The 15109-nt window shown below is 43.2% G+C and overlaps 1 protein-coding gene across 1 annotated transcript in view; it reads left to right on the top strand.

Annotated features, from left to right (window-relative positions):
• The first annotated feature begins 222 nt into the window (after window positions 1-222).
• Window positions 223-15109, top strand: part of LOC117045136 — a 506969-nt gene continuing 492082 nt past the window's right edge. The window contains 2 exon segments of the mRNA XM_033145927.1: window positions 223-251; window positions 6791-8796. Coding sequence (XP_033001818.1) covers window positions 6949-8796 — 1848 coding nt within the window. The 5' untranslated portion in view covers window positions 223-251; window positions 6791-6948.

Genomic DNA, 15109 nt, shown 5'->3' with positions numbered 1-15109 from the left:
GGCATCCATTTTTCATAAGATACAAACGATTAACTTCTCAGTTGGTTCTGACTTCATGCATTGACTGAAAAACAGCAGAAACCATGTTGATTAATCTCGCTGAAATCCCTTCAGTTGCCTCCATAGTCCAGTGTGCTTTGAAGATCTCGTTGTTCATTTCACGGACGAGGAGTGGGCGTTGCTGGATCCAGACCAGAGAGCTCTGCATAAGGACGCCATGGAGGAGAATTGTGGGATCGTGGCCTCTCTTGGTAAGAATCCCTGTGAGATCGTCATATCTGCCTGGAAATTTAAAAAATACCTCTATGTGACCAACCTCATATATTTTCACAGAGCTCAACAGCCCCCCCCATAACACCTGGGAACCTAACACCCCCACAATAAACAGTAAATTACACTTTTTTCTTTGAACAATCTTCCTCAAATTATTCCTTTTTCTACCACGATTGGGCTGGTCTGAACTGCCCAGGCCATCTTAAATATCAGCTTCATAATTGTTAGGAAAGATAAGTAGCTTCAGGTTTTATGTTTTTGTTTTTGCTCCTGTCAGTCTTGGCTTGACCAAAGAGACGACTGACATTGGAGATGGAGGGGATGCCATGACTGGGCCAAACAAAATCCATCCCAGAGAAGAGCCAGGCATCCCAGAGAAGAGCCAGGAATCTCAGGTTGTGGTAGCAGTGAGGAGGATGATGATGATTGTAATACAGTGGTACTTTGGTTTACAAACTTATTCTTTTCCGAAACAGGACTGTTCTTAAATTGACGTACCACTGTAATAATAATAATAATTTTTATTTATACCCTGCCCATCTGGTTGGGTTGAGTCAGCCACTCTGGGCGGCTTCCAACATTTATACGCCAGCTCCATTGGCCAGTAAAGTCTGGATGATGCCCAAAGTTCCTTCATATTCCTGGGGGTCCTGTACCCAGGGAGGGTCAGAATCTAATTGGGGACTTTTCTGAACTGTTTGATTCGTTTTTTGGTAAGACTGCGAGCTTTGCTGGCCCCTTGAGTGTACTCCTCAGAATCCCCAAAGGATGAGCTGGGCTGCAGGAGCTGCAGTAAAGGAATAGGCCAACGCAGGAAATGTCCCGTCCCCCCATCTCAACTGGCTTCTAGGTAGGAGGGCAAGAGCCAGAGGGAGTTGTGCAGGAGCTGAGCTGGAAGTTAGAGACACAGAGACCGGCTTCCTCTGTTCTGGAGTCAAAGCTCTGACCAATGGAGAAGCAAGAACTGCTTGGGGTGTCAATGCTGTGACCCCTGCATCCTATATTCAGGTTATATAGATGAATAAAGAAAAAGATTGATCCTAAAGATACACCAGTTTCTGCTGACATTAGTTCTAAGGAAGTTAAACATTGACCTGGAACCCCAGGAGAAATGCCGTCTCCCTCGGCCTACAAAGTGAGATGAGCGCCGCCAGAGTCATCTGCGACTGGACTTAATGGTCAGGGGTATCTTTACCTTTAACTAGAGGGGAAATCTAAAATATTCTATCCTATTTCTTCTACATTATTAAATCTCTCTGTATAGTAATTTGTCTTCCCCAAAATTAAGATGAAACAGGCATGAAGATGATATTGGCCCACTTTGTTGTTGTTCAGTAGTTCAGTCGTGTCTGACTGTTCGTGATCCCATGGACCAGAGTACGCCAGGCACTCCTGTCTTCCACTGCCTCCCGCACTTTGGTCAGACTCATGTTGGTTGCTTCGAGAACACTGTCCAACCATCTCATCCTCTGTTGTCCCCTTCTCCTTGTGCCCTCCTTCTTTCCCAACGTCAGCATCTTTTCTAGTGAGTCTTCACTTCTCATGAGGTAGCCAAAGTATTGGAGCCTCAGCTTCAGGATCTGTCCTTCCAGTGAGCACTGAGGCCTGATTTTCTTCAGAATGGATATGTTTGATCTTCTTGCTCTTCCGGCGGCTGACGCCATTATGGGTGGTCGTGGGATGCTTCGGCTGCGAAGCACCCAGTTCATCCCGGGGGTTAGGAGCCCTGCAGCCGCATAGCGGGGCTTCGGTTGGGGTGCGGGAAGAGCGTCCCGCACCCTGGGCTCCCCGGCTGTGCCCGTTGTGGCTCCGAACCCTTCCCCCGCTCCCCCTGTAAAGGGGGAGTGGGGGTGAAGGGACGACGGAGCCGGGCTATAGGGGACATGCCCCAACCGGGATGGAATTGCGGCGACAAAGCCTGTGATGAGCGTCTAAGTTCTACCTGTCCTTAAGGAGCTGATAAGAACCCAGAGGCTGTGAGTAATTGATTGACTCTTTGTATTCCTGGAACGATCTGGGGGAAAGAAGAAAGGCAGCCCGCCTCCCTCCCTTCGGGTGGTGAAAGAAATTAACTCTTTAAGTGACTGCTGCTACAACAATCAATAGAAAGTATTTGGAATTTGAAAACTGAGTCTGTTGAGATTTCCCTTCGGGGGTTAACTGGGGAAAAAATATCTCCATTTGAAGTTTTGGTCTTTATACTCCGGCTTCGGAGAAATGGCGGCGACTTGGTCTGTCGTGGGAAAAAATTGAAACAAAGGAAAGAAGAGACAGGAACTGAAATCTGATACTCACCCTCTCTCCTAAAATGCTGGACTTTGCGCTTGCACTGGTACTGCACTCTGGTTTAAAGGATGAGGAAATGCTCACTGTCTTGCAGATGGAATTGCTTAATCGGAAACTACAAGTCTTGAGTGGAATTATTCATAAAAAGGATTTACTTTCCACAGAGGAGGCTTTTCAACAGTTTTACACAATGGAATCAAGCCTTGGCAAAGAGCTGGGAGGGGCGCTTGAAGGATGGTCTGAAATGGCTGGGCAAATCCGGGAAAAGGAACCTGAAACGGGAAAATTTACAATATCCAGACTCTGAGGTGGCAGCTCGGGGGCAAGGAACATGGAATTAAGATTTCTACAAGAAGAAGAAGGAAAAGAAACGGAGGAGCCCAGAATGGAGATGTTGAACACCCTGAGGCCCGATGCGGGGTTTGTTGTGGAGGCTGCCTGGATCTGTGGACACTCAGAGGAAGAAAATTGGAGATTTGGTTCTGGAGAAAGACAGAAAAAGACAATGGATAGAGGGGGAGTGGGTTGAAGTATTAAATGTATAAGCTGAACGGTCTGCCATGGTATCCGAAATCGGAGTGTGAAGTCTGTTAATTATAAGTTTATTTTAAATAAGTAAGGAGATATTGAATCTTAAGTTAAAAGCAGCATGATAAACGATAGAAGAAATAAGTTTAGCTATAAGAATATATGGTTATGATTCAGGTTATAATGCAAAGATTAAGATAAGCATGTTTTTTTTTCTTTAAGTAAAGTTAAATTTTTTATAGAGAAAAGTTGTTAAGGAAATAGTATATTGATTTAAAACCGAAGGTGTATAGGCGGGGGAAGTCAAACGTCAAGATTTAGAACTAGAATTTTTTTTTGTAAGGTATATAAATAAGAAGAAGAATCCTGACTTTATGTGTATTTGTATTTGTTTTTGTATCTGTAGGTGTGGGGTTGGGTTTGTGTTATATTATGAAAATGCTAATAAATTTTGTTATAAAAAAAAAATGTTTGAATTTCTTGCAGTCCATGGGACTCTCAAGAGTCTTCTCCAGCACCATAATTAAAAAGCATCAATTCTTTGGATATCAGCCTTCTTGATGGTCCAGCTCTCACTTCCATACATCACTACCGGGAAAACCATAGCTTTAACTAGACGGACCTTTGTCGGCAGGGTGATGTCTCTGCTTTTTAAGATGCTGTCTAGGTTTGTCATTGCTTTCCTCTTAAGAAGCAGCCGTCTTTTCATTTCGTGACTGCTGTCACCATCTGCAGTGATCATGGAACCCAAGAAAGTAAAATCTCTGACTGCCTCCATTTCTTCCCCTTCTATTTGCCAGGAGGTGATGGGACCAGTGGCCATGATCTTAGTTTTTTTGATGTTGAGCTTCAGACCTTATTTTGCGCTCTCCTCTTTCACCCTCATTAAAGGTTCTTTAATTCCTCCTCACTTTCTGCCATCAAGGTTGTGTCATCAGCATATCTGAGGTTGTTGATATTTCTTCCAGCAATCTTAATTCTGGTTTGGGATTCATCCAGTCCAGCCTTTCGCATGATGAATTCTGCATATAAATAAGCAGGGAGACAATATACAGCCTTGTCGTACCCTTTTCCCAATTTTGAACCAATCAGTTGTTCCATATCCAGTTCTAACTGTAGCGTCTTGTCCCACATAGAGATTTCTCAGGACACAAATGAGGTGATCCGGCACTGCCATTTCTTTAAGAATTTGCCATAGTTTGCTGTGGTCGACACAGTCAAATGCTTTAACGTAGTCAATGAAGCAGAAGTAGATGTTTTTCTGGAATTCTCTAGCTTTCTCCATAATCCAGCGCATGTTTGCAATTTGGTCTCTGGTTCCTCTGCCCCTTCGAAATCCAGCTTGCACTTCTGGGAGTTCTTGGTGTACATACTGCTTAAGCCTGCCTTGTAGAATTTTCAGCAAAACCTTGCTAGCGTGTGAAATGAGCGCAATTGTGTGGTAGTTGGAGCATTCTTTGGCAATGCCCTTCTTTGGGATTGGGATGGCCCACTTTACCTTTACCTATTAATTAGAGCAGCTGTCATAAAGAAAAAACATGAGAACTTTGGTAACCATTCGTAACCTTTAGCTTTAATTACGGCCTTACAACGCCTTCCCGTGAAGTGAAACAAATTTTTAGTTCTGCAGCTGTAATAATGTGAAACCAAGACTTAATTATTGCCTCTGTTAATTGGGCTTTATTGCTGGGTGGCTTCTCACAAGTTTCTTTAGTCAGTTTCATAGATTTCCAATAAGCGTGTTTTTCGCTCCATAGGGTGCACAGGACCATAGGGCGCACCTCGTTTGTAGAGGAGGTAAATCAGGAAAAAATATTTTTTTCTGGTTTTCCTCCTCTAAAAGGCTGGGGGTGGGGGCGGTGGAGGGATGCTGCTGGTTCTTCCCTGCCAACCCCGATTGCAAAAACAAGCCTGCTTTGGCAAACGGGGTTGGCGGGGAGCAACCAGGAGCATCCCTCCGCCGCCCCTCCAACTCCGCCACGATCAGCGAGAAGCGGGGGACAGGGGAAGGGATGCTGCTTGTTCTTTCCGTGCAACTAGCAGGGAGCAGGGTCGCACAGCAGCCCCGTGCGTCAGTTCTCCCTGCTAGCTGCATGGTAAGAAAGCGGCTGGCGCTTTTCTTTCCATGCTGCTAGCAGGGAGCAGGGCCGCATGGGGCTGCTCGTCCCCCCTCCCTTTGCCACCGCCAGCGGCAAAGCAGGGGTGAACGAACAGCCCAAAGCAGCTTTTGGGCTGCACGTTCCCCCTCCTCAGCCCAAAACCTGATGGGAACCCGGAGGAGAGGGATCCCTCCACTTACAACTGAAGCGGCAGCTGAGGGACTCCACTGCCGTCCAGTGCCTTTGCTTCATAGGACGCACAGACATTTCCCCTTTCTTTTTAGGAGGAAAAAAGTGCATCCTATGGAGCGAAAAATACGGTAGGCTCTTCCCATGCAATTCCAGCAGTGGAATAAGATTATCTTGAAAGCACATTTTGCACACAGCAACAACATGACATGGGGCTGAATCCTGTTGAGATAGAAAACATACAAACAAGCAAACAAACAAATAAATTTAGTATCTGGGAAAAGATCACTTGTGGAATGCTTCAGTTTGGGCTCCGGTATTTCATTTATGCATTCTGGGGCATTTACATTCCCATTATTATTGCAAATTCTGCCCACACCTTTTGCTGCCACAAAGCCCACATCATCACACTATCTGGGTGTTTCACAGTCGATGTAATGCAAGTAGGACGTAAATCTTCTCTGATTCTTCTCGCGTATTTCATGACATCACTACCAAGCAAGGAGATTTGGGTCTCATCACTTCAAATAACACTGTCCCTTTGTTCTGCTGTCCACTTAACATGGGTGTATTCTTTTCAACCTTTGCTTGAGAAATAACAATGGCTTTTTCCTTAGAATTCTAGCCTTTAGACCAGCCCTTGCACTCAACTTCACATTACATTGGGCCATGTCATCTTGTATACACCCAGAGGATTTTCTTCTGTCATGTAGGGAAAGTCTCTCCATTCTTCAATCGTCACTTGCCTTTGTGCACCATTTCCTGCCTTGACCAGTCTGATTTTAAAGTGACTGAGTCTCCTTATACCTCTTCAAAAATATAGAAAGCCAGCATTGGTTGTTTTCCACAAACTTTCATCTAATTTTTCATAACTGTAGCCTTGTTCACTTAATAGTACAATTTTACATCGCTTTCTGGGTGACCAATCAACTCTTTGTGCCATTTCTATAATTTTATTATGTTTTACAAACTCACTAAATGAAAGAACACTAAAAAACCAACTATCAATCATATAACACACTAACATACCGGTAAGTCAACCTAAGCAAGTTGTGCTTCCTTTTTCTGGTTATTTGGCTATAACATTTGATAGAATATGGGTAATTGAACAAACTTTGTTGAATTGCATTCTTGATTAAATTATCTTCCAGTTGATATATTATTTCATGGTATTACTCCAAAAGAAGTGCTGTTATGAGCCACTAAACCTCTGAAACACACATTTTTCCAAAAGGCTTCCACAATTTTGGCCGCTCCTGTATATCAAACAAAGCAACATTCAACAACTCATCAGAATCCAATAATAAATATGTTCATTAATAACAAAAAACACAGGTAATAAACACACACCCAACTCCCTTCAGTTCTTCTCCATTTGTTCCTGAGGCCCTTATACCTGTTTGTTTCCATTGCAGATTATGATGAATTGGAAATCGAGAACAAGGATGACCACAATAAAATCCAAAGAGAGGAGAAGCCATGTAAAAATTTGGAGAGTGGAGAAAGCTGTAGTCAGAGTTCCCATTCCACATCTCATCAACAAAATCTCATTGGAAAGAAATTCTACCAGTGTATGAAATGTGGAAAGAGCTTCAGTCAGAGCTCCAAACTTACTTCCCATCAAAGAAGTCATACAGGGGAGAAACCCTATCAGTGTGTGGAATGTGGAAAGAGTTTCACAGATAGCAGCTCTCTTACTAGGCATCAGAGAATTCATACAGGGGAGAAACCATATCATTGTGTGGAATTTGGAAAGAGCTTCCGTTTGAGCACTGAACTCACTTCACACCAGAGAATTCAAAAGGGTGAGAAACCATATCAGTGTGTGGAATGTGGAAAGAGCTTCAGTCAAAGCCGGGATCTCACTTCCCATCATAGAATTCATACAGGGGAGAAACCCTATCAGTGTGTGGAATGTGGAAAGAGTTACACTGATAGCAGCTCTCTCACTAAGCATCAGAGAATTCATACAGGGGAGAAACCCTATCAGTGTGTGGAATGTGGAAAGAGCTTCAGTCACAGCCAGAGTCTCACTTCCCATCAAAGAATTCATACAGGGGAGAAACCCTATCAGTGCATGGAATGTGGAAAGAGCTTCAGTCAGAGCTCCTCTCTCACTTCCCATCAAAGAATTCATACAGGGGAGAAACCCTATCAGTGTGTGGAATGTGGAAAGAGTTACACTGATAGCAGCTCTCTCACTAAGCATCAGAGAATTCATACGGGTGAGAAACCATATCAGTGTGTGGAATGTGGAAAGAGCTTTAGTCACAGCCACAGTCTCACTTCCCATCAAAGAATTCATACAGGGGAGAAACCCTATCAGTGTGTGGAATGTGGAAAGAGCTTCAGTCAGAGCTCCTCTCTCACTTCCCATCAAAGAATTCATACAGGGGAGAAACCATATCAGTGCTTTGAATGTGGAAAGAGCTTCAGTAAGAGCTCCACTCTCACTTCCCATCAAATAATTCATACAGGGGAGAAACCCTATCAGTGTGAGGAATGTGGAAAGAACTTCAGTCAGAGCTCCCATCTCACTTCCCATCAAAGAATTCATACAGGGGAGAAACCCTATCAGTGTGTGGAATGTGGAAAGAGCTTCAGTCGCAGCTCCCATCTCAATTCCCATCAAAGAATTCATACAGGGGCCAAACCCTATCAATGTGTGGAATGTGGGAAGGGCTTCAGTCAAAGCCACAGCCTCACTTCCCATCAAAGAATTCATACAGGGGAGAAACCCTATCAGTGTGTGGAATGTGGAAAGAGTTACACTGATAGCAGCTCTCTCACTAGGCATCAGAGAATTCATACAGGGGAGAAACCATATCAGTGTGTGGAATGTGGAAAGAGCTTCAGTCAGAGCTACCATCTTACCTCCCATCAAAAAATTCATACAGGGGATAAACCATATCAATGTGTGGAATGTGGGAAGGGCTTCAGTCACAGCCACAGCCTCACTTTACATCAAAGAATTCATACAGGGGATAAACCATATCAATGTGTGGAATGTGGGAAGGGCTTCAGTCACAGCCACAGCCTCACTTTACATCAAAGAATTCATACAGGAGCAAAACCCTATCAATGTGTGGAATGTGGGAAGGGCTTCAGTCGCAGCCACAGCCTCACTTCACATCAAAGAATTCATACAGGAGCAAAACCCTATCCGTGTTTTGAATGCGGAAAGAGCTTCACTCATAATTTCTCTCTCACTTCTCATCAACGAATTCATACAGGGGAGAAACCATATCAGTGCTTTGAATGTGGAAAGAGCTTCAGTAGTAGCTCCCATCTCATTTCCCATCAAAGAATTCATACAGGGGAGAAACCATATCAGTGCTTTGAATGTGGAAAGAGCTTCAGAAAGAAGGACAGTCTTACTTCCCATCAAAGAATTCACACAGGGGAGACACCCTATCAGTGTGTGGAATGTGGAAAGAGCTTCAGTGAGAGTTCCAAACTCAATTCCCATAAAAGAATCCATAGAAAGGTCTGAAAAACCATTATACAGCTTTAGGAGCCAGGCAAATCAACACTTTTTAAACCAGACCTTTGTCTGATTGACATCTATTTTTTATTTTTTTAAAATATTTTTATTGCATAGTTTTGGTTAACAAAATGAAAATACACGATCACAATCATTGGTCAATACATTTACAAAAGCCAAATAAACATTACCACATACAGTAATGTTTTGATTGTTTGTATTTTAATTTCACAATTCTACCTGTATTACCAAAATCAATGTACCAACTTGTTCAAAAGGAGAAGGGAGAGAGAGAAAGAAGAAAGAAAAAAAGAAAAGCGGAAAAAAGAAAAACTCATAATCTAAAGTATAATTCTACTTCCTCCATCCTGACAACTCAGTAAAACATTCTATACATGCTCTCTAGTACATTCTTCAACAAAAAAAATCTCCACATTCTTTTATCCATCTTTTCCCCGTTACTTTCATTCCTCGAATGCTGGCATGGAAATAAAGCTTTTGGTGGTTTTTAACATATATCTCCTGTAGTGCTCCCATTTCCCAATAAATTTTTGCTTTGATTTCCCTCTTAGATTGTTTGTGAGAAGGGCCATTTCAGCAAATTCTTGTAATTTACCTTGCCACTCAGAGATTTTTGGAACTTCCTGATCCTTCCACCCTCTTGCCACTACAATTCTGGCCGCTGCTGGACATTTGGACGTACAGACGGTTCAACGTTTGAGACAGTAGTTGGTGGCTGCGTGCTTGGCTGCTGAGACGTGCTGACTGTTTGCTACACTTCAGAGCTGAAGCTGTTTCTACAAGCTGTTTGATTTACAAAGGTATGCTGCTTGCTGCCAAAAGATAGCAGAGACACTTTTCCATTTTGCTTGATTAAGTGCACTGATTGAAGGGGAGATAGAAGTTTGCTGAGAGTCCAGGCTTATTTTATGTTGCATGAAGGGAAGTGTTTGTTGTTAATTAAACGCAGACATGGCTTCTGCACAAAGCAGCCAAATGGCTCTGTCTTTCCTTGTCTTCACGCCAGAGACATACCCTGTTTGGCAAGCTAAAATGAAAGCGCTTTTATGGAAAATGACCCCCCCCCCCGAGAATGATGTAGAATGGCCTGGGTGGCATGAAGCTGACTTGAGGCCTGGGGGGATGATTGTTTTGAGTGTTGCTGACCATTTGTTGGTTAAATCGGAAGACCAGGGAACTGCATGTGCTGTTTGGAATAAACTTCGAGATTTACATCTCAGGTAAGGAGCAGGGTCAAGTGTCCTGTACTTTTAAAACTGTGTAGAATGGAGCTGCCGAAAAATGCTGATTTACCCAGTCATTTATCTCAGATGAAACACCTCAGACAAGATCGTGCCCAGAGAGATTTGACTTATTTCTGAAGCTTTTTTCCATGCTGATAATTAATAGCCTAGATGAGTCATATGATGCAATTTCTTCTCATCTTTCAGTGTTTCCTAATGGTAGATTAACACCAGACCATGTGTCTGCTGCACTTTTGAATGAGTGGAACCACAGGCAAACTGTTAAAGAGAGCCGGGGCAATGCTGATGAAAATGTGTTTAAGCATTCAGCAAGGGAAAGTGAAACTGCTGCCAAAGCTTTGAAGACACGGCATTGTTACAACTGCTTAGAAGCAGACCATTATAGAGACCAGTATCGGAAGACTTCAAAGAAAAGGAGCAACTTCAAAGGCAAAGATAAAGGCAGAGGAGGCCCAGAGCCACGAGGAAGTAAATCTCAGGGATCGCATGCGTCGAAAGCTTTGATCTCTCGCTGTTCTGATGAGCTCACACATTCAGTTTTTTAAAAAATTATTTTTATTAAAGATTTTCAAAGGTAGTACAATGTCTCTCTCAAATTTTTCAATATAAAATTTTTATAAGTCAGTGTTGGTGAGACATTAGAAAAGAAAGGGGGGAAGAGGTGGGTGGGACGGGAGGTAGGTGGGGTGGGGTGACTGTTTCTTTTTTACTTGATATGAGTAGGGTTTGGTGTCAGCTTTGTTTATGTAGGTTCTCTGTTGTTTGCTTGTGCTCGTTTGGCGGTGAGAGAGGTCGGAGTTGGCTTGGGATGTGGTTGTTCGTTTGTGGTTGGCTGTGGTGATCTTTGGTTTCCTGTGTGAGTGGGGTTGGTGGGAATTTTGGGTCAGGTTAGCCATATTGATTTGTATGCTGTCGGTAGATTTTTGTCATTGTCTTCTTGGGCTGTGTATGTGATGAAGGGGAACATTCAGTTTTTATTTTGGAGCTATGAGGCACATGACCAACAACAAGAACATACTTATTCATCTTGAACAGCAGCGGGCGATACATCAGGCCGACGGAATGACAATTAGAAGTTATGCTCAGGGAACTATTTCTCTGCAGAATCTTAATGCAACTGTTAAAAATGTTATGTATGCTCCTCATTTGCAAGGTAATTTGTTAAGTGTTTCCCAGCTTACATCTAAAGGTCTCAAGCTGGTGTTCACAAAGTCTCGATGTGAGATTTTTCAAGACAATAAGCTCATTCTTTATGCTAAATGCAAAGATGGTTTATATGTTGTGCCTTTTGTTATAGGTAAAGCAGCTGAAGCAACAAAAGAAATTGAAAAGGCACACAGTAACATATTAATTGATAAGAATGAGAGGTTGCATAACCATTGTATTCATGATTATCACTGATTATTTGGGCATCTTAATTTCCAGGCTGTGGCAAAAATGCAAAATATAGTTGAGGGCATGAAGGTTCAAAAGTGTCCTTATCATATGAAGTGTGTCTCTTGTGCAGAGAACAAAATCAAACAAAGGTGAGAAATCAGGGAGAGAGGTACTAAAAGCCTATGAAGTAGTACATGCTGACCTGGTGGGACATCTAGCACCCCCTAGAGGAAACACACTACTTCTTGGTTCTGATTGACACATATTCTAGATATCTTTGGGTTTATGTGCTACAGAAGAAGTCTGAAGTCTTTTCAAGGTTTCAACAGTTCTGTGCATGGCTTAAAAATGTGCACGATGAACATATACGTAGCTTTTTCACTGACAGAGGAGGAGAGTTTTGTTCAGAAGAGTTTGAAAGGTATCTTGCTGAACAGGGCATTGAGCACCTCACTACCACGCCCAGATCTCCTTGGCAAAATGGTTTATGTGAGAATAAACCACAAATCAAAAAGGGAATGGTGTGCATGTGAAAAAAGTCTCTATATGGTCTGAAACAAAGTGCTCGTTGCTGACACACTAAACTGACAGATGTACTATTTTCCTTAGGTTTCCAGCAAGGAAAAGCAGATTCTTGTGTATTTGTGAAAGAGTGCAATCAACAGAAGCTGTATTGTGTGTGTTACATTGATGATATTTTATTTTTATGGAAGGATGTAAACATCTACATCTACATCTGGAAGTTGAGAGAAATGAGAAAGGTGACATTTTGCTGCACCAAACACATAAAATCAATGATTTGATTGAAAAGTTGAATCTAACTGATGCAAACGTTTTAGACACCCCCATGATCACAGGTTATCAGCATGATACAAATGCTGAAGCGTTTTCTGACACCACATTGTTTAGAAGTGTGTTAGGCAAGCTCAGCTTTGTAGCAAGGTGTACCAGACCAGACAATTGCTGTTACTGTGAATCTACTTAGCAGATGTGCTAATAATCCAACAGTGCAAGATTTCAAGGCACTAAAATGCATTGTTAGATATCTGAAGGATAGTGTACATCAGTGTTTTTCAACCTTTTTTGGGCAAAGGCACACTTGTTTCATGAAAAAAATCACGAGGCACACCACCATTAGAAAATGTTTAAAAAATTAACTCTGTGCCTATATTGACTATATATAAAGTAATTCTCTTGAATTTTTCAATTTTTCCCACGGCACACCAGGCAACATCTCGCGGCACACTAGTGTGCCATGGAACAGTGGTTGAAAAACACTGGTGTACATCACCGGCTAAGACTTACTAGTCAAAAGTCTGGAGGCCTAGAAATCTATGCAGCCGCCAGTTTTGGCAGTGACACAATGGACGGCAAGAGTACATCAGGTGTCTGTTACTTATACAATCAAGGTTTGTTTGATTGGTCTTGCAAAAAGCAAGCAACAGTGAGCATGAGTACATGTGAAGCTGAACTCAACGCTTCAACTCATTCTCTCATGGATGTGGAGTGGTTGCAACAACTATGTCAGGATGTGAGAGTGAAAGTTTCTTGTACAATTCAGGTTTACCAGGACAACAAAGCCTGCATAGAGTTAATCCACTCAGAAGGGTGCAAACGAAACATTTACAAATTAAATTGCTGCAGGTCAGAGAGTGTATTAAAAGTGGAGTTGTGAAAGTTTCATATATGCCAGGAAAGGAAATTCCTGCAGATGCTTTGACCAAAGCTGTTAATAAGGAACAACTTGGTGTATATGTAAGGAGGTTACATTTGTGTTAGATTTTCATAAAGGTCGGAATGAAAAAGGGGGAGGTTGTTAGCATTTTCACCCCTCCCTTTCTGAAAATCTCCTGACTCAGTGGAGAGAGAAAGGGGAGGGGTTTACTTTGATACTGTGTTCCTAACTCTCAGCTCTGTGGGAAATGTGTGCTGTTCTTTTCTCTGCTAGGTGACTGAAGTGAGAAGCTGCAAACTCACACAGTCTGTGTATTCTGTAAATATGTTTAACTTGTAGAAATAAAAGAAGGATTGCTTCTAAAACCTCTGGAACGACATCTGGTTATTGGCTGCTGAGTTGGTGCTCACAGCTAGCAGTTGTGAGTCCAGGTTTTTGGGATTATACTGTGAAGGTGTTCCAGTTTGTCTTGCCTGTGAAGAGTGCATTGTGGACAGAAGACGTGGAAGATACACCTGGCCATATTCCCACAGTAAACATCCTGAGACCTGTGGGTGTAGGGAATAGGTGCCAATAGGCCCAGGGGTGTCTGCCCCCCATAAAATATTTGAGGAGGCCACCCCCCAGTTTTTTGTGCTTTTGTTTCAAACGCAACCTTTTATTCTTCTGCAACTTGCAATACTATTTCTCTTTCAATTTGCCCTCTTAAAGAATAAAAAATAGATGCACAAATGTCATGAGGAAAACAAAATACAAACCTGGACAGGTCCCATGTTTGCGGGCCAAAGGCAAATGTTGCTTTAAAGCAGGGTTTCCAGGAAAAGGAAGGAACTTAGGGTATCATCCAGACTGACCCCTCTCCAACCTGCAAGCAGACTCAGAGTCAGGTTACTTTTTTAAAATGCAAAGAGTAGCACAATTTGATGTATGTAAATTCCTTTTGCACTGCTGTGAGGGTGAGGCTTTGAAGATTGAAAATGTTAAGAACATGCAGTGGGTTTCTGGCAATGGGCAGTGTCCAGATTAAGACCTTTAGAGGCCGAAAGCACTTAAAAGATGTTGCTTCCTCCATATATGTATTTTCCAGCGTATAAAAGTCGGGGGTCGTCTTATAGGGCGGGTGCTGAAACCTCTGAGCTGGACTGGAGAATCTGCAGTCGCCGCATACGGTGGAGGGAGTTCAAAAACGCGGCCGCATCCCCACCATATGCGGCGACCGTATGAAAGCAGCAAGAGCGGAGCTGTTCCCTGGAGAAGCTGGAGACAAAGGGCAGTAGGTCCCCGCTCTTTGCACGGCTCATCTCGGCTTGAGGGAAGCAGCCACAATCCGCTCTGAAGCTGATCTACGAACATGTGCTCTGATCTACGATATACGTTGCTATATCCAGCGCTACAGTCCAAAGGAAAGACAAGCATTGGCAGCCGTTCAAGGGCTGCTCTGCCTCCTCTTCTGAGGACAGCCCTGCTCTTCCTGGAGAGGGAGGAGACCCCTAGGAGGGTCCTCCAAGCCTCAAGGGGTCCCAGAAGAGGAGCAGAGCATGGGGAAGGTGGTGGAGTCTTCCTTGGAGCCAGAGAAGGCTGATGGGGTTGGGCAGCTGGAGAGATGGAAAATGGAGCCAGGCAGAGGTGTAGTGGTTGGAGGGCTGAACTAGGAGGACCGGGGAGAGCAGTATTCAAATCCCCACTCAGTCATGAAGCGCTCTGGTGGACTTTGGGCAGCCTAGCCTACTTCACAGGGCTGTGGTGAGGATAACAATTGTTGGCAGGGAGAGATGGGCAGTTGCAGAGATGCAAAATAAATGTTAAATAATGAGAGCGGAGAGAAAAGGGAAAGGCAGGGAAAGAGTGTGGAGGAGCTGAACTCTCTGGAAAAGACTGAACTGGTTGATTTCCAGAGAGCCAAGGCTGTGCCAGAGACCCCAGGACACAACAG

The sequence above is a fragment of the Lacerta agilis genome, chromosome 4 (assembly GCF_009819535.1).
Source record: "Lacerta agilis isolate rLacAgi1 chromosome 4, rLacAgi1.pri, whole genome shotgun sequence".
Lineage (NCBI taxonomy): Eukaryota > Metazoa > Chordata > Lepidosauria > Squamata > Lacertidae > Lacerta > Lacerta agilis.
The sequence above is the reverse complement of the archived record's forward strand: the minus strand, read 5'-3'. Positions and strand labels throughout refer to the sequence as shown.